Source organism: Aethalodelphis obliquidens, unplaced genomic scaffold (assembly GCF_003676395.1).
Source record: "Aethalodelphis obliquidens isolate GAN/ISIS:26980383/991018 unplaced genomic scaffold, ASM367639v1 scaffold11, whole genome shotgun sequence".
NCBI lineage: Eukaryota > Metazoa > Chordata > Mammalia > Artiodactyla > Delphinidae > Aethalodelphis > Aethalodelphis obliquidens.
Genome location: NW_020837955.1, coordinates 10,751,906 through 10,775,004, shown reverse-complemented (window position 1 = coordinate 10,775,004; position 23,099 = coordinate 10,751,906). Strand labels below are relative to the sequence as shown.

The following is a 23,099-nucleotide window of genomic DNA, read 5'->3' as shown; positions in this document are numbered from 1 at the left end:
AAGGGGGGCAAAAGCTGTAGCAAAATGTTAATTGGTAAATCTAAGTAAAAGTAAATGATACTCCTTTGTATTACATCAACATTGTTGTTTTGAAATTTTTCAAAATAAGAAGCTTGCAGGAAAAATTAGGACTTAACATTCAAATTTTATCAAATGCCTTTTCAGCATCTACTAGTATTTATTTGACTTAGTGTTTTTAGGATATAATATATATATGTAATTTCCCTCTCCCCAGCATGAAGCCATTCTTGCATTTCTGATAAAAATACTACTTGGTCTTGGTTTATTCTTCTTCTAGCATATTATTTTAGTATATTTAGTATGTTTTTATCATCTTTGTTTTTATGTTCAAAATAAGATTTGATACTCGTTTTCTAATTGCAGGTTCTCTGTCAGTTTTTGCTTTCACGATTATGTTATCTTTGTAAAATGAATTTGGAAAAATTCCATCTTTTTCAATGACTTAAACCAATTTAGAATGAGAATGATCTATTCCTTGAAAATATGAGGGAACGTGACCATTAAAAGTAGTTTTATATTTAGGTATCTGTAATTTAATTTTTTTTATGTCTTCCATAATTTAGTGATTTACATTTTCTTCTTGGGTGAATGTTGGTCCACTATTATTTTCCTAGAAAACTGTCTATTTCATGAAATTTTCACAAAATTAAAAAATTTAATAGCATAAAGCTACACATATAATAATACTTTCTTATAATAGTGATAATCTTTTCCTTGAAATTTTCTAGGTGATTTTTGGCTAAAGATGTTCTGACAGGACTATACTCTATAATGAAGTGTTGAAGTTAGAAAAGGAGGTGTGTGTGGATTTTTGAAAATTTGGTCTTATTCTAGTTCTCTGAAACTTTAGATCAGAGTTTAAGAATATCTTTATTTCTCAGGAAATAAATAGACATCAGCGCCAAGAGTAAAAGCAAAAAGCCATGTATGTATGAGTTATAACTAAAGGCAGGAGCATCACTACAATTCATCTCAAAATCAGCCGTGAAGCTAAAGTCAGTGAAACATCTACGCATATCTCACCAGCTCAGTTAAATTATTTACTCACCCCTCACCCTCAACTGCATAATATAAGGAGAAGTATGATTTTTTTTCTCTAAATGATTTTCTATTTGGCCTTTATAGTTGCTAAATGTGCTTACTCCATTACTAAAAACAACAGGACTTAAAACGTGTGTATTAAGAAACACACATTTTAATGACAGTGTGGGGATTTCCACAATCACAGCACTGACAATGAGACTGAGGGAAATTCTAGATAGAATGCTAATTTAACATTTTCGATTTGAAGTGGTTCTTCTAATACTTAACATATAATTATTTGTCCCAACCCTAAAATTGCAACATCAGAGCTAAGTCTGCTAGTTAAGTTTGTTATATAATTACAATTCTCCTTTCTTGGCTCCAAGGAAATAATTATGAAGACTACTTTAATTTCTGGGATAAAAGAACAATGGAGATTTTTAAGAAATGCCATGGTTAATCCATGGATTAAGGTTGATCATAGATCATCTCTACACTCAACAGTAATCCTTACTATTCTACACTTAGTTTCTTCTGTTTTCCAAATTTTTAAAATGTACTTGTATTAGATAAACTTTTCTCAGGTATGTTCACGTTTGCCCAGTGCATTACTAAATCAGTTCACTATCATTTCTGCGCTAGAAGAGGTAACTCAAATACAGTCCTTAGGACAGGGCCTAGTAAGCGAGCTCACAACTGCATTGAGCTGTTGCTGTTATTTAGCTTCACCTAATCTGGCATTTTATCTTTCACTTGTGGGTGAATGATTAATTAAAAACACACACACACAAAGAAGTGTTAAGTATAGAGCAGAGATCCAATATGGAGCAGAGATTTCTCATGGGCTGAAAGTGGTAATTATTAACAATTCCTGATGCATAAATAATGGCCTGAACATTTATAACTTCATTTTTAGTTTGGCAAAATTAAAAAGATAATTCAAGAGAACTAAAATAATGGGAAACTTTGGGGATATAAGTTGAAAAGATGAAGTTTTGTAGCTCAAGTAAGTCTTAGTTTTGCAAAGTTACATGTCTTACGAACTTGAGTTTGGGGTGAAAGCAGTCACCTTTGTGGCAGGCAGGCATCAGAGGGTCATATGTACAGTCGTGAGTGCCTCTTACCTGATACAAAGGGCCATCCTGAGGGCAGACTTGCGAAGCTGAGCAGTTCAGACACCGAAACTGCGGAGGAGATGAACTCATCAGATAAGAGGCATCCACAACTGGATACATATTTAAAATATTTTAACGTCAAACATGAGTCAACATGATTAAGTAAACACTTTCCAGAATATGGTAGTTGTTTTTGGAAAAAGTCTTTAATAACTTAGTGACTGGTAAATTTTAGCTTGAAATTATTTTAGTCTCTAGATAAGAGTTTTGTTAATATTCTGCAAATATTTACCAAAACGGTGACCTGTCCTTTCCATCTCCTCTTCAAATACTAAATTCCTGAGAAAACCCTCGCCTTCTCAATCCAGGAGGGGCACCCTCTTTCTTCCAACTTTTCCTGTGAGCAATCTCTGCTAGACCTCTTCAACCACCCTGAGAGGGAACACTGTCTGAGGATCTCAGAGCTCTGAGAGGGGCAGGGAACTTGCCTCAGCCTGTAAGTGATCCATGTTCTGTTTTAGATTAGGTTCTTTATATTCCTCCGATTAGACTCTTAGTCTCCATAACTATTTTAATAGCATTAGATTGTGAGCTCTTTGAGTCTGAATCTTATTCATATTTGCAATCTTAAGAGCTAAGGCACAGAACTGGCACACGGCAGCCACTCAAATGTTTTATGAGTAAATCAATGAATTAACATATTTTTAAACCAGTGAGTAGATTCATTTCTAAATCTACCATCTTTTAATTAACCATTCATATTAAAAAATCATTCCCAAATCTTGATTTTTCAATATTATCCTGAACCCTTATTAAGCATAAACATTGAACTGTAATGGAATTATGAAACATAACACACTTTAAAATTATGCATATATGAGTTCAACATCGTGTACTTCTTCAAAACAGAAAAAAAAAGATTAAAAATATGGGGCCTCCCTGGAGGCGCAGTGATTGAGAGTCTGCCTCCGATGCAGGGGACACGGGTTCGTACCCTGGTCTGGGAAGATCCCACATGCCGCGAAGCGGCTGGGCCCGTGAGCCATGGCTGCTGAGCCTGCGCGTCTGGAGCCTGTGCTCCGCAACGCGAGAGGCCACAGCAGTGAGAGGCCCGCGTATTGAAAAAAAAAAAAAAAAAAGTGAGATACAAATTAACCAGGATAAATCTAACATCCCAGAGCAGGTTTTTAAAATATACTTTGGAAGAATATTTAAATAAGCAATTATTAAAACAAATATACTGGTAGCTTTAAAAATAAAATTTTAGATATTTTCCATTTCCTAGAAGACTTTAGCAATTTTTTCCCTAGAAGTTAGTCCTTGAATTTCTGTACTGGGCTCATCAACATGCTGTAAGACACACCCAGCACTGCTATCGTTGACAACCTTCCCCCTTCTCTCTGAAGACTCCCCACACTGCGGCCTACCAGACTTTGCCTAACTATGCAAGTCCCAAATAGCATTTAACAAGTAAAGAGGGTAGAAAGAGGCAAATTTCACTGTTTTGTTTTGTTTTTGTTTTTGTTTTGTTTCCTATTAATCTCTGGTATCAGTCAAGGTAGATGTTTGCTTTTCCTAAAATTGCTTGGTAATGCAAAGAAAGCAAAGCAAGGCAAACGTGGTGCAGTAACTTTAGGTAGGGACTGGCGGGGGGGTTGTTGGAAGAGATAAAACCAACCAGGATTATCTGGGAAAAGGGGGAATCCTGAGAGTAGGTACTCAACCTACCCAAGGAAAGGTAAGCAGGAAGAACATGAGTTCATGGTGAAAGCTGAGGCTGAAGAGACAGAGATATTAACAGTTAGTTTGCAGACATGAGACTAAGTGTAGGAGGAGAGAATTATAATAATAATGAAAGCAAACATACATAAGCTATTAATAAAATAACATTATGTCTGGCACTCTGCTAAGTACCTTATTATATAATATTTCATTAATTCTTACTAAAATTTTTCAAGATAGGTATTATTACCCCAATTTTAAGGACCAAAAAACTGAGGCAAAACTATGCAGCGTGATACAACAGGGAGGAAATAGCTGCAAAATACATAATAAAAGATGAATATCCAGAATACATAAAGAGCTCCTAGGAGCCGGTAAGAAAAAGATAAAGTTCACAATGGAAAACAGGGGCAATGGATATGGAAAGAAACTTCACACAAGAAATACAAAATTGAAAATATGAAGTGTTGGTGAGGGTATCAGAAAATGGGCACTCATACGTTACTGGTATGACTATAAACTGCTAAAAACTTTTTAGAGGACAATTTATCAGTACCTATCAAAATTTAAAACATGCATACTCTGCTGTAAATCCACATCTGGAATTTAGCCAATAAATATGCTTCCACATATGCAAAAGGATATATACACTGGAATACAGCATTGTTTGTAATGTCAAGATATTTGAAAAAAATCTAAACGAGTCAAATCAAACGAGCATATTAATCAAATTATGCTACAGCCACACAAGTGGAATACTATCAACTTGTTACAAATAATTATTATAAAATTTACTGATTCTCCACAAGACATATTAACAAATGAGAAAAAGAAGCTGCAAGACAATACGTATGATCCCATTTATGTTTCAAAAAATGTGATGAACACTGCATGGATATTATAAACAGAATCCATGTAATTAGATTGGCGATTAAGTCCCTTCCAAACTGAGGTCTAATTCTTCAATTCTACACCTCAATTTACGGATGTGGAAACTACAGGGCAGGTCAGTGGTCATGGATCATGTCCCCTAAAATCATCTTACTCAAAGCGTGGCCCCAAATATCAGGTGCACAGACAACGCCTGGGAGCTTGTCAGAAATTCAGGATTTCTGTCCTCGCCCCAGAACTACTGAATCAGAATCTGTATTTTACCAAGACTCCCCAGGTGTTTTGTGATTTGCATTAAAGTTTGCGAAGCAATGGTTTAAAAAAAGGTACATTTTCTCCCACTAATAAGCAAAAGATGAACACCAATCTTGAGGTGCAAATACTGTTATGAACTGAAAAATTTCTGGGACTTAGCTAAGTTTGACTGGATATTTGATTCCTAAAGATAAAAGTTTCAAAAATGCATCACAATGTGCTTCCCTGGTGGCGCAGTGGCTGAGAGTCCGCCTGCCGATGCAGGGGACACGGGTTTGTGCCCTGGTCCGGTCCGGGAAGATCCCACATGCCGCGGAGCGGCTGGGCCCGTGAGCCATGGCCGCTGAGCCTGCACGTCCGGAGCCTGTGCTCCGCAACGGGAGAGGCCACAGCAGTGAGAGGCCCGCGTACTGCAAAAAAAAAAAAAAAAAAAAAAAAAAAAAATCACAATGAAGACAAGGATCCAGAAAGAGCACAGAGGACAGAAAGCAGGCTGAGCCTGAAGTGAAACCGTCCCAGGATAAAGGGGAGGAGTGGCCCAGATGCTGTGTGGCACAGGCAGAAATGTCCTGCTCCTGAGGAGTGGAGGCAAAACTGACTCCCCGAGGTTCCCCCCAGGAGTCTAGCAAGAGGAAAAGGCCAAGAGGTGATCTGAATACGGGGGATCCTGCCTGAGGCAAAAGACCCAGAAAGGCAGAGGTGGCATCCAACATGAAGAGGGAAGAAAACCACAGACTCTACTCAGAGGCACAGAGAAGAGTCCAGAACTTCAGAGGGCATCCCACAGCACCAAACAGAATAAAAGACTGCAAATGCCAGCCAAGTCAATCAAGAAATTTAATACAATGCCAATCACAATCCCATTCTCAAGCTCACCTAAACAATAAAGGGGGAAAACTAGCCAACACAATTTAAAAAAAAAAAAAATGAGCTTTTTCCTAACAGATGCTGATAGACATCATAAAGTAACCTAGAAGGCCCAACTATTTTCCTTTTAAGTTAGTTTGGACTTTATTTAAATATATCCCAAAGAAAATGGACAATTGAGGAGTTTTAGATAGGGGTGTTATGTGATCAGATTTTTATAAAAGCTGTAATGTGCAATGCTGGTGTAGGATTAAGCCCTACTCAGAAGAACAAAACAAGGTCCAGGAACATAGATATACACATCTGCATGTGTACACGTGTCTAGATACATATGCACAGATAACGGTGACATCTCAAAACAATGAGGCAAAGTATGAATTATTCAATAAACTATTTCTGGCAAAAAATTCTTAGAATAAGTTTTAGAGTCTTAGCCTTGTTGTAGGGGTGTGTGTGCGTAAATGAACAAATCCCAGGTAGATTAAAATGTTTAATATAAAAAAGTATCAGAAGTAAGTGAAAGAACCATAAGGCGGTCATTAGTTTAGGAAATATGCCGACCCCAGCCCAAGACACAGCCAGTTAGCAATGCCAGTAGAGACAGTAACGAGAGCTTTTCAGACAATCTGGCATCTTGCTGGCAATGAAGGGTACAGATGGGAAAGGGTGTGACTGCAATAAATATGCTGGAAGGGGCTTAATCAAGAAAGAATTGTTTTATTGTTAGTTTGTCCATTCACTCCAACTGTCAGAATTCATCAATTATAATAACTCATAATTAACTGGAACATGAGCAAAAATTTAAAATTTGTTTAACAGAAAACAAACGGGAAACAGACTGAAATAAACAAAATGACCTTTAAGCTATATTCTGCCTAACTGCTACCTTATAAAAGACAAAACTTTCATTCAATTTACTCTTCAAACAAATACTTACTGAGTATCTGTACTAGGCACTGCTTTAGGTGCTGGAGACTGAGCAGTGAACAAATAATCATCCCTGCCCTCAGGCTACATTTTAGTTGGGGACAAACAATAAACATACAGAAGAGGTACAGTGACGGTATGAAATACTGTGGAGAATGGCAAGGCATGAGAAGGGGTTAAGAGTGCCAGATCAGGAGAGGGGTTGGACTATTAACGGAAGTCAGAGGCCTCACTGAGGAGGGGATGTAGAAGCAAAATTCTCTGGGTGAAGGGGGTAAAGGGAACAAGTTAGGTGGATATTTGGGGAGGCAAGGGCAAGCCTGGCATGTTAGAGGAAACAAACACAGAGGCCAGTGAAGTGAGAGGGAGGGAGCAAAGGGTAAGAGCAAAGATGTCTTTGGGGAAAACTGTGTGGGGTCCACCATCTATAGGTCCCTGGAAGGACTTTGGCTTTTATCTAAATGCCATTAGATGGTACGGGATAATTTAGAGCACAGAAGCGACATGTTCTAACTTGTGTTAAGAGGGTCACTCTGGCTGCTGTGTTGGGTGAAGATGGGAGGGGGCACAGGTGGCAGCAAGAGTAGAAGCATGGGATAGGGAGGGTGGGAGGGAGACGCAAGAGGGAGAAGATATGGGGATATATGTATAGGTATAACTGATTCACTTTGTTATACAGCAGAAACTAACACACCACTGTAAAGCAATTATACCCCAATAAAGATGTAAAAAAAAACTAAAAGACACAGCTGTGAGAAATTCAAGACGTTAAAAAAAAAAGAGTAGAAGCATGGAGCCCAGTTAAGAGACTTTTATAGAAATTCTGGAGAAGAGTGACAGTGGCTTGGACCAGAGTGACAGAAGAGGAGGTGATAAGATGTAACTGGATTCTCATTACTGTATTTTGACGGTAGAGGTCAAAGAATTTGCTAAGGATGGATGAAACTAATCAGGACTGACTTTAGGGATTTGGGTCTGAGAAACTGGAAAAATGGAACTATTAATCTTGGAACTGATGAGAATGTGAAGGCTGAGGGAGAAACAGGTTTAGAGGAGGAGAACACACAAAAAACAGGGTTGTCATGCCAAAAAAATGAAACGGGCTATTTCTTTACTGTTGTACTAAGTATAAAATGTGGCATTTTTTCTATTTATTGGTTGTTTTTACCCGAATAAAAATAAGGTACTAAACCATTTTTCTGAACTAATTTTTATTAAACTATGCCTTAACCAGGGAATTTAAACTATTCGGAAATGTGTAATCAGAAGCGTAACTGTAGTGAAGACTGGTTTCTCTTTGTTAATAACAATTTCTATGAATTAGCTCTTCCATGCTATGACATTAAAATAACTGGCAGTGTGGGAGACCTCTGGGAAGGGATCTGGTGAAGGACGAGTATCAGTAGATGTCTTGCAGTGGATGATGAGTTACAGCTCTCCAACCTTAAGGCAAACCTATTCATAATGATGATATCAAGCACTAACACATACTGAAGTGTCCAGTGAACTATCAAAGAAAGCTAAAATTATACCAATATTGTGGTATTACTATTATTATGTGTAATATCACAATATTTAGGCCCCAGCAGGGCCAGGCAAGAGAACTGACTACCTCTGTAATCTGTACTTGGTACCCAAAACATTCTGGTTAGATGGATTAAATGAGAGTGATGTATGTAGAACAATTAAAAAATATATAAAATGTCATAGGCAAGTAGTAATTTACCAAATACAAAGACAATTAGAATTTAAAAAAAAGGAGCCCTAGAGAGGTTTCATGAGTTCCTCAAGGCACACAACCAGTTGGTGGCTGGGACTAGAAGATAACTTATTCCTCCTGGTCACGAGAACTCAGCCTCACAAGGAAGGCGTCATCCAAGTGGGATGTGAATGGAAAAAAATTCTGAATTAAGAAGTTACGTGCTTCATTTATTATTGTTATCATACCAAGACAGTTCTTCTGAAAAAAAAAAGTTCCATAGATGTTTACATTCAACATAAGTATGTTTTTGAGCCACTGTAATTGGGTGAGGCTGCATTTCTTAATTTTGTGTTTTTTATAATTACTACTGTATTCCTTACTGCTACATACCAGCCTTACAGTCCCTAGCCCCTCAAATTTCCCTGATATCAATGTGACATATAACTCAGATAAAATACACCTGAACCTTCTAATTAACCTAATCAAAGATATAGTTCAAAATACAAACTCCTTTTGGGTTTTTAAAAAAATTTTCTTAGTTTCCTCCTTTTAATCATCTCTCCCATATTGCCTGGGGCCTAAGGCACGGCAATCTAATTCTGGCATCAGAAACCACTGCAAACTCACTTACCCTTCGGTCCGATTTTATACTTTCAATGTAAAGTTGGTACCTGAAAAAAAGATTATCTAGATTCTACCCTATCTGTTTCCTCTACCACAAACAAAAAATATCTTAACCATTAAACATACTAGTCAGGGCAGAACTTAAAAGTTCCCATAATTTACTGGGGTTTAAAAAAATGTAAGTGCTATCTCCTCCGTCTCTAGGTTAGCTGAGTTCTGAACATATTCAAACTGATGTTTTAAACTTACCTTAAATATAACAAAACCACATCTAACACAGATCTCGGCCTTGTACTTGGGACCAACTATCATGGAGTAGCTGAGAAACAATAAGAGGAACCAGTTTCTTCTTTCCCAAGCTAGTTTTTTTTTTTTTTTTTTTAAAGTGTCTAAGTAACTGTTAAATTTGAATAACATAATGGTAAAGAACTAAATATACACGTAGGTATATAAAAGCAATTTACGTTTTCGCCTCTTAGTCGCCATCTTGTCATGTAGATGAACTCCATAGTATGATCCTTCCCCATAATTTCACCATTGCACAGCACATCCAACTTTAAAAAGAATAGTTACAGATCCATTAACATAAATAATTCTCAATTCATAAGTGTTTTACATTTTTTTCCCAAATTTCAAAAAAGATTCAAATACTTATATCAAAATAGAAGTAGTGTCCATTATTTGAGAAGAACACTGGATCTTTCTATTAAAAGCACGGCCTCATCTCATAGGTATTAACAATTCAGATATAATTAACATGAATCACTGGCTGTCTTGTCCCACATACCTCTATCTCAGGTTCATCACCTAATTTTGAAACGCAATGTGAACCTTCTTAGTCTATGTCTCTGTGCAGCCTTTGAGATTGAGACATATTTCTGTGATTTCTTACTGAATGAGAAGAAGTTGTGGAAACCTTACAATTCCTCATGGCACATGTGGCTTATGAATTCATCTCTCATTTGAAGGAGCTGCTTTCCTCCTCTGCATTAGTTTATATTTGCAGCGGGTAAATGAATGCATATGGATACATGATTTTTGGGGGCTTCGAGGCATTCAAGCTGACAGAACAATTAGGACCAGGCCACAGGCCTGCATCTCCCAGGGCTCTCCACCTCTCTGCTCTGCTTAGCTGGTAAACTGCATAATATTTACCAGGCCGTCTTCCCACCTTGTATGGAACTTCAAAAAAGGGTCATACTTATCAGTGCTCACTTTTGCTCTAGAGCTGCAGCCACCAAACAACCCCTGCTGCCCCCAGTCCTTAGCAAGGCCACAGGAGCTGTGGCTGTGATTTACGAATTCAACAAAGCATCATTAAACAAGCATTTATTATAGATCCCTATAAATAAAACATTTCGGTTTTCTAGAGATTAAAAGCAAACTGATAGGATTTAAAGTATGGAAAGGAGGAAGAATGGCTTTTAAATAATTCTTGTCTGGCTAGACAGAGACTGGAGTTTTGAACTTTAAGTCTAAAATGAGTATAGTTCCAATTGTACTAGATAAATTATTAGCTAAATTATATTGATTTTTGGATGATTTATGGTGACTTAAATGGACCTCAGAATGTTTTTCAGACACCATTTTGTTTTTAAAAGAACAAAGTAGATAGTTTCATTTTCTTTATCTTGCCTGTAAAATAAATTCATAAGCAAAGAGGTAAAGGGACTTACTTAGGATGCAATTCCCAACTAGGTACGCAGCTTCCATTATTGTCATTTGAAAACCAAACCATCCTGCCCCAGTTACCAGTGCTGTTACAGACGCTTCAGCTGTTAGGAATGTCATTAAATCATCCCCTCACATGTGGGGCAGCAAAATAAGGGGGGAACAGTAAATATTACTAAAAATCATAGGGAAAGTTCTTTGCATTGGGATAGATAAGGAGATGTCAGTGAATTCAGTTTCTCCCCCTTCCATCCTTTCTATAGAAAAGTCTACAGAGAAATGTATGTAGTAAGTGCCAGCGGTAAGACTGTATGAGAGCAACAGTTCTCTCAGCTCTAACAACTTCCTGAAAACTAGAAAATAACTCAATGAGTCACACTTGAAAGTAAGGAAATAAAACTGCAAGTGGTATTTTGCAAGAAGAGAATAAAGAACAAAACCAAATTATAAAAACAATTTCATTTTCTATTTCACTGTGTTTATATCTATAAATCTTTTTTTTTCTTTTACTTTTTATCAAGTACATATGGCTTTAACATTCACAATTTTTTTCCTAATGTAAAAGTTACTATCTCTGGAAATTTTTTTATAGGACCAAACACATAAGAATTCTTAATCCATAGATTAATTAGTCATCTGCAAGACATTTTAAAATAAGGTCAGGTTCAGAGGTTTCCTCAAAATACAGACCTAATACTTGTCAATACCTATGTTCAAATCTTGTTTAATTTCTACTATGACTGTTCATATGAATACTATTGTACATAAGCCTGAAAAACTATTTTTCCTTTGATGTCTCTGTTTATACTGGAAGCTAGCCTCGATCTTTAGTTGTTTTAGATGCGACTAGAGGAACTCAAAGTGGGGGAAGAGGAAATTGACACAAGTTGCAAGACTGCCGTTTGGGCAGGTGAGAAATGGTAGCCACATCTCCTTGTAAGGGATAGCCAGAGCTATAGGGTCATAAACATTCTCTAACACTGCACACATTACAAGCTGTACAGTGATCAACACCAGGGCAACTGACTTCTGTAAGAAACTAGTAGACTACATGTATGCAGATGCAGTATGTTGGTTTTACTTAGGTCTAAGCAAATATCATTTTTGCATGTTACAGAACTAAATGAACATTACAAAATCCCTTTGATAAAAAGACAATGTTTTACATTCTGAAAAAGAAGTCTATAAAGAATTCATTAAAATGGATTGAAAGGTCTCAGATTGAAAGAAAAAGACATACCATAAAGCATGCTGGCATTAAAAAAAAAAAAGTATCCATTTAGCTGGGATATTTATTTCAAGAATACTTAATGTTATTTAAATATCTCCTCTAATCATAAAACGTTAGGTTTATTAGTATCATGTTTTAGTCAGGACGTTAAATTCAAAAACACAGATTACAGAAATAGAATATTACATTCCAAAAATTTTTAACATGAAAGTAACCAAAGTTTCCACAAAATTAATTTATTAGAATTTTACTTCAGATTAGAATTATCAAAATGATCAAGATTAGATTATTAACTTACCTCATAAGAACTTGGAAGTTTTAGTTTTAAACTTAGAAATTTTTTAATCGTTCCCACAGTTACACGTGTAGAACACCGAATGAATTTCTTCATTAAACCCTAAAGGAAATAAAGATTACTAATGAAAATATTTTACCTCGCTTTTAATAACACTACAGGTGTCATTTCCACTATCATTTTGAGTATTTTCAAGATGTATTCTGAAAATGTTTCAATTTAGAGCTCTTTAGTACTTGTGAGTAAAAATGTTCCTAATTCTTGGGTACTTAGATGATATTCTTCAAGAATATCATGTACCATCATTGTGTACTAGGAAAATCCTTGCAAACATGCAATCTGCATTCCTCTAAACCTTTTGGGAAAGAATACATCATGAGGTTAATTGAAAATAAAGTCACAAAAAGCATATAAAATATTTTGTCACTTTTGAAAGAATTAGGCACATTAAAAAAACCGTCAAACATAAAATTTTTTTTTTTTTTAAAGCAGTGATTTCAAATGGGGCTCTGAGGAGACTTCGGGTTCAACAGAGAGAAGCCAGTGAGGCCACAAGATCCCCACCAACTAGAAGTCGTGTAGTATGAACTCTTGGTTGGGAAGAAATATGCCCAGTCAGTGTCTGATGGGCTGTGGCAGTACTTTACTGGAAAAACAATGTTGTACATGCCTTGATTTTTCGCATTTCGTTAGCAGTACTAATTCATTCATTAAGGCTGAACATCACTAAAATATAAGAACCAATCTAGAATGGACACCCAAAATGAGTCAAAATGAGGTTGCAGACATGATAAACATGAACCAATTTGTGAAACAAAACTATATTCCCAAACCTTAAAAGTTATCAATACTAAACCAAAAACAAAACCCAGCAATTGCATTTTTTTTTTTTTTTTTTTTTTTGCGATATGCGGGCCTCTCACTGCTGTGGCCTCTCCCGCTGCGGGGCACAGGCTCCGGACGCGCAGGCTCAGCGGCCATGGCTCACGGGACCAGCTGCTCCGCGGCATGTGGGATCTTCCCGGACCGGCGCACAAACCCGTGTCCCCTGCGACGGCCAGCGGACTCCCAACCACTGCGCCGCCAGGGAAGCCCCCAATTGAATTTTTTGAAGGTATAAAGTGTTACTTCTACTTATGTTTAGGAAATTAGGTCAACAATTTGGACATGTTCTTTAATTCACTAAGTCAAAAAGTAGAACTATCCAGTCAAAATATATTCCTAGCAAAATATATTTCCCAGCCAAGACCAACAGAAACTAACCTACAAATGACACCTGATCACAATTCCGATGGTAAAGTATCCATCGAAAGAAAACAAGTTAAAAGTCACAGCTAAAGCAAGCCGTATTCTACCCATTTCAGATGGGAAGACGGACATTCTAGTCAGCATGAAAACAAAGTGACAGATACACACACAGACATTCTCTGTTATCTGCTCACATCATCTCAACCTCATCAAGGTTTCCTATCTGTTTTCTTGCTCTAAACAGCTTATAAATAATTGTTAGCATGTTTCATAGGTCCCAGTTAAGTCAGAGAATAATGTGAAGGTACTGGAAGACCCTTTAAGTACATTCTTATCTGTGAGGAAGTCTAACGTTGAAAGAACCTGCAGAAATGACCTGGCGTCATTAGTTATAACCTTCTCAAAATTATTAGTAAGTATAGAGATGTCAGAAGAGCAAAGATTTTAAAAAGTAGGCAAAAGCTTATTTCTGGAATTTATAATCCAATAAGGTTTGACATCGATCGCTAACAAAATTCCATCTTGGATTATTTAATATTTGATTTGTAAGTACGTTGGAAATAAAAATATAACAATTATGCATTCTCTCTCTATAAAAATATAACTACACCAAATTAACCTTGTTGTTTCCTAGCTAAGTGCACTTGGGAACTGCTGTATAGCTCTCTGAAAAGTAGCTGACATATTTTAAGAGGGGCAATGACAATTAAGGGCGATCAGTACACGATGATAAGGCAGGTGGGGAGAACCTTAAAGAGATGACCCTAAGAGCAGTGCTTCTTCCCTAACCATTTCATTTCATGACACACATAGGAAATGGAAACATTCGTACTACACACAGCGGGGTTAAAAGGGAGACCCCTGGGGCAGTGGATGTGTAGCCCAGATCCTGCTCTGCTGCCCTGAGGGGATCAACATTCTAGCACACCTGTATATTTGAAGAAGTAATATATGGAAAAGATTTGGTTTGTGTTTCGAAGAATGTTAACTTCCCCTTTCATGGAACAATCCCCTTGCCTTTTAACCGGTCCCTTCTGACTCAGGCCAGAAGAGGAACAGTTCCAAAAAGGCTCCTTTCTGCTTCTAAGGTGGTTACCCTAGAGGCTTTTTTTTTACTCTTTATCCCTTTGTTTTTAGAAGAGTTATAAAGACTAGATCTGAAGTCAGATAGTGGTCCATGTCACAAGTTAGATGGGCTTCCAGTTCTAGGACACACTTCAACAAATTCTAGTTCTTGTGATAATGATTATTGGATTTTTTTGTTTGTTTTTAAGCCCAAACACCTTACAATGTTTCTTCTCTCATCTTCAGAATGTTATGGTTAGTATCTCCACCAGCTAACCCAATTGTCAAGCTTGACTTTTTTTGACTTCTAAAAAAATTGAAATATAATTCTAACACTACAGAAGTCACTATTTAAAGCATACAATTCAGTAGTTTTTAGTATATTCGTGAGGCTGTGCAACCACTACCACTATTTGGTTCTGGGACATTTTCATCACCCCCAAAGAAACTCCACACCCACTAGCAGTCACTACTCATTCTTCCCTGTCCCCAGACCCTGACAACTGCTAATCTAACCTTCTGTGTGTATGGAACTGCCTATTCTGGACATCTCATATAAATGGAATCATACAATATGTGTTTGGCTTCTTTCACTTAGCATAATGTTTTCAAGGTTCATTCATGTTGTACAGGTTGTAGCATGTATCAGTATTTAATTCCAGTTTATAGCTGACTACTATTCCAATGGGTAGATTTATCACATTTTATCCATTCATAAGTTGATGGACATCTGGGCTGTTTTCACTGTTTGGCTACTACAAATAATGTTCTTATGCACATTCATGTACAAGATTTTGTGTGAACATGTGTTTTCAGTTCTCTTGAGCATGTATTCAGGAGTGGAAATGTTGGGTCATATGGTAACTCTGTTAAACTTTTTGAGGAGCTGCCAAACTTTTTCACAGCAGCTGCAGCACTTCACCTTCCCATCAGTAATGTATAAGGGTTCCAATTACTCCACATTCTACCCATTCCTTTTTTAAAAATTATAGCCATCCTAGTGGATGTGAAGTGGTACCTCATGGTGATTTTTATTTACATAGCCCTAATGACTAATGATGTGTAGGATCTTTTAATGTGCTTATTGGCTATCAGACATTTCTCCGAAAATATACAATTCGAATCCCTTGCCCACTTAAAAAAAAAAAAAAGATTAGCTTTTTGTTGTTGACTTGTAAAAGCAGTTTATACATTCTGGATACAAAGGCTTATCATACATGTGATTTGCAAATACTTTCTCCCATTCTGCAGGTTGCCTTTCACTTTCTTGACAGTGTTCTTTGATGTACAGAAGTTTTTAATTTTGATAGTCTAATTTATCTTTCTTTTGATGCTTGTCCTGATGGTGTCACCTCTAAGAATCCACTGCAACATCCAAGGTCATGAAAACTTATCCCTATGTTTTCTTCTAAGAGTTTTATAGTTTCAGCTGTTACACTTAGGTGCTTGGGCCGTTGTGAATTAATTTTTGTACATAGCATGAGGCAGGGATCCGAGTTCATTTTTTACATATGGATATTCAGTTCTTTTAGCATCACTGGTTGAAAGATTATTCTTTCTCCTTGAATTAACTTTGCCCCGTGTCGAAAATAAACTCATCATAGATATATGGATTTATTTCTGAATCTCAATTCTGTTTCACTCATTTATGCCTACGCTTATGCCAGTTATCACACTGTCTTGATTACTAGAGCTTTGAAGCAGGTTTTGAAATTGTCCTTCCATGTTTTTGTTCTTTAGAGTGTTTTTGACTATTCCAGGTCCCATAAAAGGCAGTTAGAATTTTGGTTAGAATTTTCAGTGAATATGAAGAGCAATTTGGGTAGGACTGCCATCTTAGCAATATTAAGTAAGTCTTCTAATTCAGAAACATGGGATGCCCTCCCATCTATTGAGGCCTTCTTAAATTCTTTTGCTGTATTGTAGTTTTCAGTACACAGATCTTACATCTTTTTTGGTTAAACATATTCCTCCTAAGTATTTTATTCTTTCTGATGCTACTGTAAAATGAAATCACTTTTTTAACTTTCATTTTTGGACTGTACATTCCCCATTTATTCCTAGTTCTTGTATCCTGTAACCTTGCTAAGCTTGTTTTCTCGCTAACATACTTTTTCTGTGGACTCCTAAGGATTTTCTATATACAAGACCATACCATGTGCAAACAGAAACAGTTTTACTTCTTTTCTAGTCTGGATGATTTTAGTTTTGTTTTCTTGTCTAATTACTCTAGCTAGAAACTCTAGCACAATGTTGAATAGAAGTGGTGAAAGCAGACATCCTTGTCTTATTCCCGATCGAAGGGGAAAAGCTTTCAACATTAACTATGATGATAGCTGTGGGTTTTTTGTAGATACCCTTTTCAGGTTGAGGCAGTTCCCTTCTAGTCATAATCTGTTGAGTGTTTTTACCAAGAAAGAGTACTGGATTTTGTCAAATGCTTTCTCTTCATCTACTGAGATGATTATGTAGTTTTCACACCTTTATTCTAGTAATATGGTATATCACCATTGAACCAACCTTGATCATGATGTACAATCCTTTTTCACATGTTGCTGGATTCAGTTGGCTAGTATTTTGTTGATTTTTGCATCTGTATTCATGAAGAAAACGTCATAATTTTCCGTTCTTCTAAAGTTTTTTTTGCAATTTTAATTGTGGTAAAAAACACAGAACACAAAACTTACCATCTTAACTGTTTTTAAGTGTATACTTGAGCAGTGTTGTGTATATTGACACTGTTGTGAAACAGATTTTCAGAATTTTTTCACTGGGACAAACTGAAAACCTTACACTAACAACTCCTTTTTCCCCCCTCCTCCCAGCCCCGGTAACCACCATAATACTATCTGTTTTTATGTATTTGAATAGATACCTCAAGTGGAATCACATAGTATCTGTCTTTTTGTGATTGGCTTATTTCACTTAGCATAATGTCCTCAAGTTCATCCATGTTGTAAGACATGACAGGATTTCCTTCCTTTTAAAGGCTGAATGATTAAAGGCTGTATCCACTGTATACACCACATTTTGTTATCTGTTGACGGATATGTGGAATGCTTCCACCTCCTTGGCTATTGTGAATAGTGCATCTATGAACATGGGTGTCCAGACTCTGCTTTCAATTCTTTTGCATATATACCCAGAAATGAGATTGCTGGATCATAAGGTAATTCTGTTTAGGTTTTGAAGGAATCGCCACATTGTTTTCCATAGGGGTTGCACAATTTACAGTTTCACCAGTAGTGCACAAAGGTTCCCATGTCTCTATGTCCTTACTGACCCTTGCTATTTTTTCTGTTTTGTTTTTGATAGTAGCCATCCTAAAGGGTGATATATTATTGTGGTTTTGTTTTTCATTTCTCTGATAATCAGTGATGTTGATTGAGCATCTTTTCATATGCCTGTTGCCATTTGTATATCACCTTTAGAGAAATGTCTATTTAACCCCTTTGCCCAATTCTTAATTGGATTATTTATTTTTGTTGTTGAGTTTCAGAGTTCTTTATATAGTCTGCATACTAACCCCTAAAGTTATGCAAATGCTGGAGAGGGTGTGGAAAAAGGGAACCCTCTTGCACTGTTGGGGGGAATGTAAATTGATACAGCCACTATGGAGAACAGTATGGAGGTTCCTTAAAAAACTAAAAATAGAACTACCATATGACCCAGCAATCCCACTACTGGGCATACACCCAGAGAAAACCATGATTCAAAAAGACACATGCACCCCAATGTTCATTGCAGCACTATTTACAATAGCCAGGTCATGGAAGCAACCTAAATGCCCATCGACAGACGAACAGATAAAGAAGATGTGGTACATATATACAATGGAATATTACTCAGCCATAAAAAGGAACGAAATTGGGTCATCTGTAGAGACGTGGAGGGACCTAGAGACTGTCATACAGAGTGAAGTAACTCAGAAAGAGAAAAACAAATACTGTATGTTAATACATATATGTGGAATCTAGAAAAATGGTACAGATGAACCGGTTTGCAAGGCAGAAACAGAGACACAGATGTAGAGAACAAACGTATGGACACCAAGGGGGGAAAGCGGCGGGGGGGTTGTTGTTGTTGTTGGGATGAATTGGGAGACTCGGATTGACATGTATACACTAATATGTATAAACTAGATAACTACTAAGAAACTGCTGTATAAAAAAAAAAATTCAAAAAAAAAAGGAAGTCTAAAGAAAACAAAAAAACCCCTAAAGTTATGATTTGCAAATATTTTCTCCCATTTTGTAGGTTGCCTTTTCACCACTCTTTTTTTTCTTTTTTTGGCAGTACGCGGGCCTGTCACTGTTGTGGCCTCTCCCGTTGCGGAGCACAGGCTCCGGACGCGCAGGCTCAGCAGCCATGGCTCACAGGCCTAGCTGCTCCGCAGCATGTGGGATCTTCCCGGATCGGGGCACGAACCCGTGTCCCCTGCATCAGCAGGCGGACTCTCAACCACTGTGCCATCAAGGAAGCCCTTCACTCTCTTGATTGTGTCTTTTGATGCACAGAAGTTGTGATGTCTTTGGTTTTGGTATCAGGGTAATAATTGGCCTACAGAATGAGTTGGGAAGTGTTCCTCTTCTATCTTTTGGAAGAGTTTATGAAAGACTGGTGTTAATTCTTACTTAAACATTTGGGATTTGCTTTGCGGGAACATTTTTCTTTTAAATTACTTATTTCATCTCTTTGCTTGTTATAGGTCTTCAGATTTTAATATTTCTTCTTGAGTCAGTTTTGGTAGTTTGTGTTTTTCTAGGAATTTTCCATTTCATCTAGGTTATCTAATTTGTTGGCATACTATTTTTCATAGCATTCTCTTGTAATCCTTTCTATTTCTGTAAGGTTGCTAGTAACATCCCTTCTTTCTTTCTTGATTTTAGTAAGTTGAGTCCTCTTTCTTTGTCTAGTAAAAGATTTGCTGATTTTCATCTTCTCAAAGAACAAATATTTGGTTTCATTAACTTTCTTTGCTGCTTTTCTATTCTCTTTCATTTTTCCCCAATCAAATCTTTTTGTTAATTGCTTTCTTCTACTTCTAGTTTTTCCTTTTTCTAGCTTCTTAAGATAGAAGACTAGGTTATTAATCTGAGATCTTCCTTCTGTTTTAATGTAGGTGTTTCATAAGTATAAATTTCCCTCTAAACACTGCTTTCGCCACATCCCATCAGTTTTGGCATGTTGTGCTTTCATTTTCATTCATCTCAAAGGATTTTCTAATTTCCCTTGTGGTTTCTTCTTTCACACACTGTTAATAAAGGACTCTGTTGCTTAATTTCCACACACTCGTGAATTTTGACGAATTTCCTCCTGTTATTGATTTCTAATTTCATTCCATTGTGGTTGGACAATATACTTTGTATGATTTCAATCCTTTTAAGTTTACTGAAACTTATTCTATAGCCTAACGTAAGGTCTGTCCTGAAGAATGTTCTATATGAGCTTGAAAAGAATGTGTATCCTGCTGTTGTTGGGTACAGCAGTCTAGAGATGTCTATTAGGTCTAGCTAGTTTTGGTGCTGTTCAAATCTTCTGTTTCCTTATTGACCTTTTTTTCTAGTTGTTCTATCCATTATTAAAAGTGTGGTATTGAAGTCCATTACTGAAAGTGGTATTATTGTTGAATTGTCTATTTTTCCCTTCAATTCCGTCAGTTTTTGCTTCATATATTTTGGGGCTCTGTTGTTAGGTGCATTTATATTTATAACTGCTATATTTCTTTGATGGATTAACACTTTTATCATTATAAAATGTCCTTCTTTGTTTCTGATAATTTTTGTCTGAAAGTCTATTGCCACTCCTGCTCTTTTGGCTACTGTTTGCACGGTATTTCTTTTTCCATTCCCCTACTTTCAACCCATTTGTGTCTTTGAACCTAAGCTATGTCTCTTGCAGACAACATAAGAGTTGTATCATGTATTTTTAATGCAGTCTGCCAATACTTGCCTTTAACTGGAAAGTTTAATCCATTTCAAGATAATTACTGTTAGGGTAGGATTTATATCTGCCATTTAAAAAATTTGTTTTCTGTTGTATCTTAGGCCTTTTTGTTCCTCTGTTTCTCAATTACTGTTTTATTTTGTGTTGAAATGATATACTACAAAATGCCTCTTTAACTGCCTTGTCATTTCTTTTACTGTGTATTTTCAAGTGACTTTCTTTGTGATTTCCCTGAAGATTACAACTGACATCTAAATTTATAACAGTCTACTCTGGAATAATACTATCTTAATTCCAATAGCACAGAAAAATTTGCTCCTATGTAGCTGCTCCCCCCGCCCCCGGCTGTTACTGTCTCAAATTACATCTTTATACTTAGTGTGCCCATTAACATAAATTTAGTAACTGCTTTATGCAGTCATCTTTTAAAGCAGATAGGAGAAAAAAAGTTTACACACAAAACATACTTTACTTTTGCCTTTTATATTTACCTGTGCAGTTACCTTTACTAGTGGTCTCTATTTATTAATGTGGATTTGAGTACTAAGTGTCGTTTTGTTTAAGCCTGAAGGACGCCCTTCATTATTTGCAGAGAAGGCCTGGTAGTGTGACACAGTCTCTTACATTTTGTTTACCTGGCAGTATTTTAAATTCTCCTTCCTTTTTGAAGGGTGTAAGTTTTTGATGGACATAGAATTCTTGGTTGACAGGTTTTTTTCTTTCAGCACTTTGCATATGTCATCCTACTGCCTTCTGGCCTTTATAGCTTCTGATGAGAAATCAGCTACTAACCTTATTGAACATCCTTTGTAACTGATGAGTCACTTCTTTATTGTTGCTTCCAAGATTTTCTGTCTTTTAACAGTTTGATCATTATGAGTCTAGCTATGAATTTCTTTGAGTTTATCATATCTGGAGTTTGTTGAACTTCTGGGATATTTAAAGTTTTTCATCAAATTTGGGAAGTTTTTGGCCAAAAACTTCAAATATACTTTCTGTCCTTTTCTCGTCTTCTTTGGGGACTTCCATTATGTGTATGTTGGTAAGTCTGATGCTATCCTACAGGTATCCACTCATTTTTCTTCATTACTTTTCTTTCTGTTCCTCAAACTGCGTAATCTCAATCTATCTTCAAGTTTTGGGGTTCATTTCCTATGACTCAAATCTGCCACTGAATCTCTTCAGTTAATTTTTCATTTCATTTATTGCACTTTTTAACTCCAGAACATTTAAAAAAATAATTTCTATCTTTTAATTAATATTCTCTAGGTGGTGAGATTGTTCTTGTACTTTCATGTAGATGTTTAGGTATAATTTCTTTTAGTTCTTTGCATATTAAAACTTTTTTTTTATTGGATTACAGTTAATTTACAGTGTTGTTAGTTTCAGCTGTACAGCAAAGTGAATCAGTTATACATATACCTATATCCATTCTTTGAGCTGTACAGTAGGTTCTTATTAGCTATCTGTTTTATATATATTAGTGTGTATTTGTTAATCCTAATTTCCTAGTTTATCTGCTCCCCCTCCCTTCACCTTTGGTAACCATAAGTTTGTTTTTTACATCTGTGACTCTATTGCTGTTTTGTAAATAAGTTCATTTGTACCATTTTTTTTAGATTCCACATATAAGTGACATCATATGATATTTGTCTTTCTCTGGCTTACTTCACTTAGCACGATAATCTCTCAGTCCATCCATGTTGCTGCAAATGGCATTATTTTGTGCTTTTTTATGGCTGAGTAATATTCCATTGTATATACGTACCACATCTTCTTTATCCATTCCTCTGCTGATGGACATTTAATTTGCTTTGATGTCTTGGCTATTGTAAATAGGGCTGTGACGAACAAGAGGGTGCATGTATCTTTTCAAATTACAGTACTCTCCAGATATATGTACCAATTTACATCCCCACCCTCTCTAGCATTTATTGTTTGTAGATTTTTTGATGATGGTCATTCTGACTGGTGTGAGGTGATACCTCATTGTAGTTTTGATTTGCATTTCTCTAATAATTAGTGATGTTGAGCATCTTTTCAGGTGCTTTTTGGCCATCTGTATGTCTTTTTTGGAGAAATGTCTATTTAGATCTTCCACCCATTTTTTGATTGGGTCTTTTTTTTTTTTTTTTGATATTGAGCTGCATGAGCTGTTTGTGTATCTTGGAGATTAATCCGTTGTCAGTTGCTTCAGTTGCAAATATTTTCTCCCATTCTGTGGGTTGTCTTTTCATTTTGTTTATGGTTTCCTTTGCGGTGCAAAAGCTTTTAAATTTAATTAGGTCTCATTTGTTTATTTTTATTTTCATTACTCTAGGAGGTGAATCAAAAAAGATACTGCTGTGATTTATGTCAGAGTGTTCTACCTATGTTTTCCTCTAAGAGTTTTATAGTATTTGGCCTTAACATTTAGGTCTTTAATCCATTTTGAGTTTATTTTTATGTATGGTGTTAGGGAGTGTTCTAATTTCATTTTTTAACGTGTAACTTTCC

At 36.4% G+C, this 23,099-nt stretch overlaps 1 protein-coding gene across 4 annotated transcripts in view; it reads right to left on the bottom strand.

Annotated features, from left to right (window-relative positions):
* The window catches only part of PCGF5 (polycomb group ring finger 5), a 114,407-nt gene that overhangs the window by 10,020 nt on the left and 81,288 nt on the right, over nucleotides 1–23,099 (bottom strand). For 3 of the 4 annotated variants that reach the window (XM_027112026.1, XM_027112027.1, XM_027112025.1), the window contains exons 7-9: nucleotides 12,348–12,446; nucleotides 9,612–9,701; nucleotides 2,169–2,228 (exon numbers count right to left, since the gene is read on the bottom strand). In XM_027112026.1, coding sequence (XP_026967827.1) covers nucleotides 2,169–2,228; nucleotides 9,612–9,701; nucleotides 12,348–12,446 — 249 coding nt within the window. The remainder of the gene's footprint in view (nucleotides 1–2,168; nucleotides 2,229–9,611; nucleotides 9,702–12,347; nucleotides 12,447–23,099) is intronic. The other variant, XM_027112028.1, reaches the window with a different exon arrangement.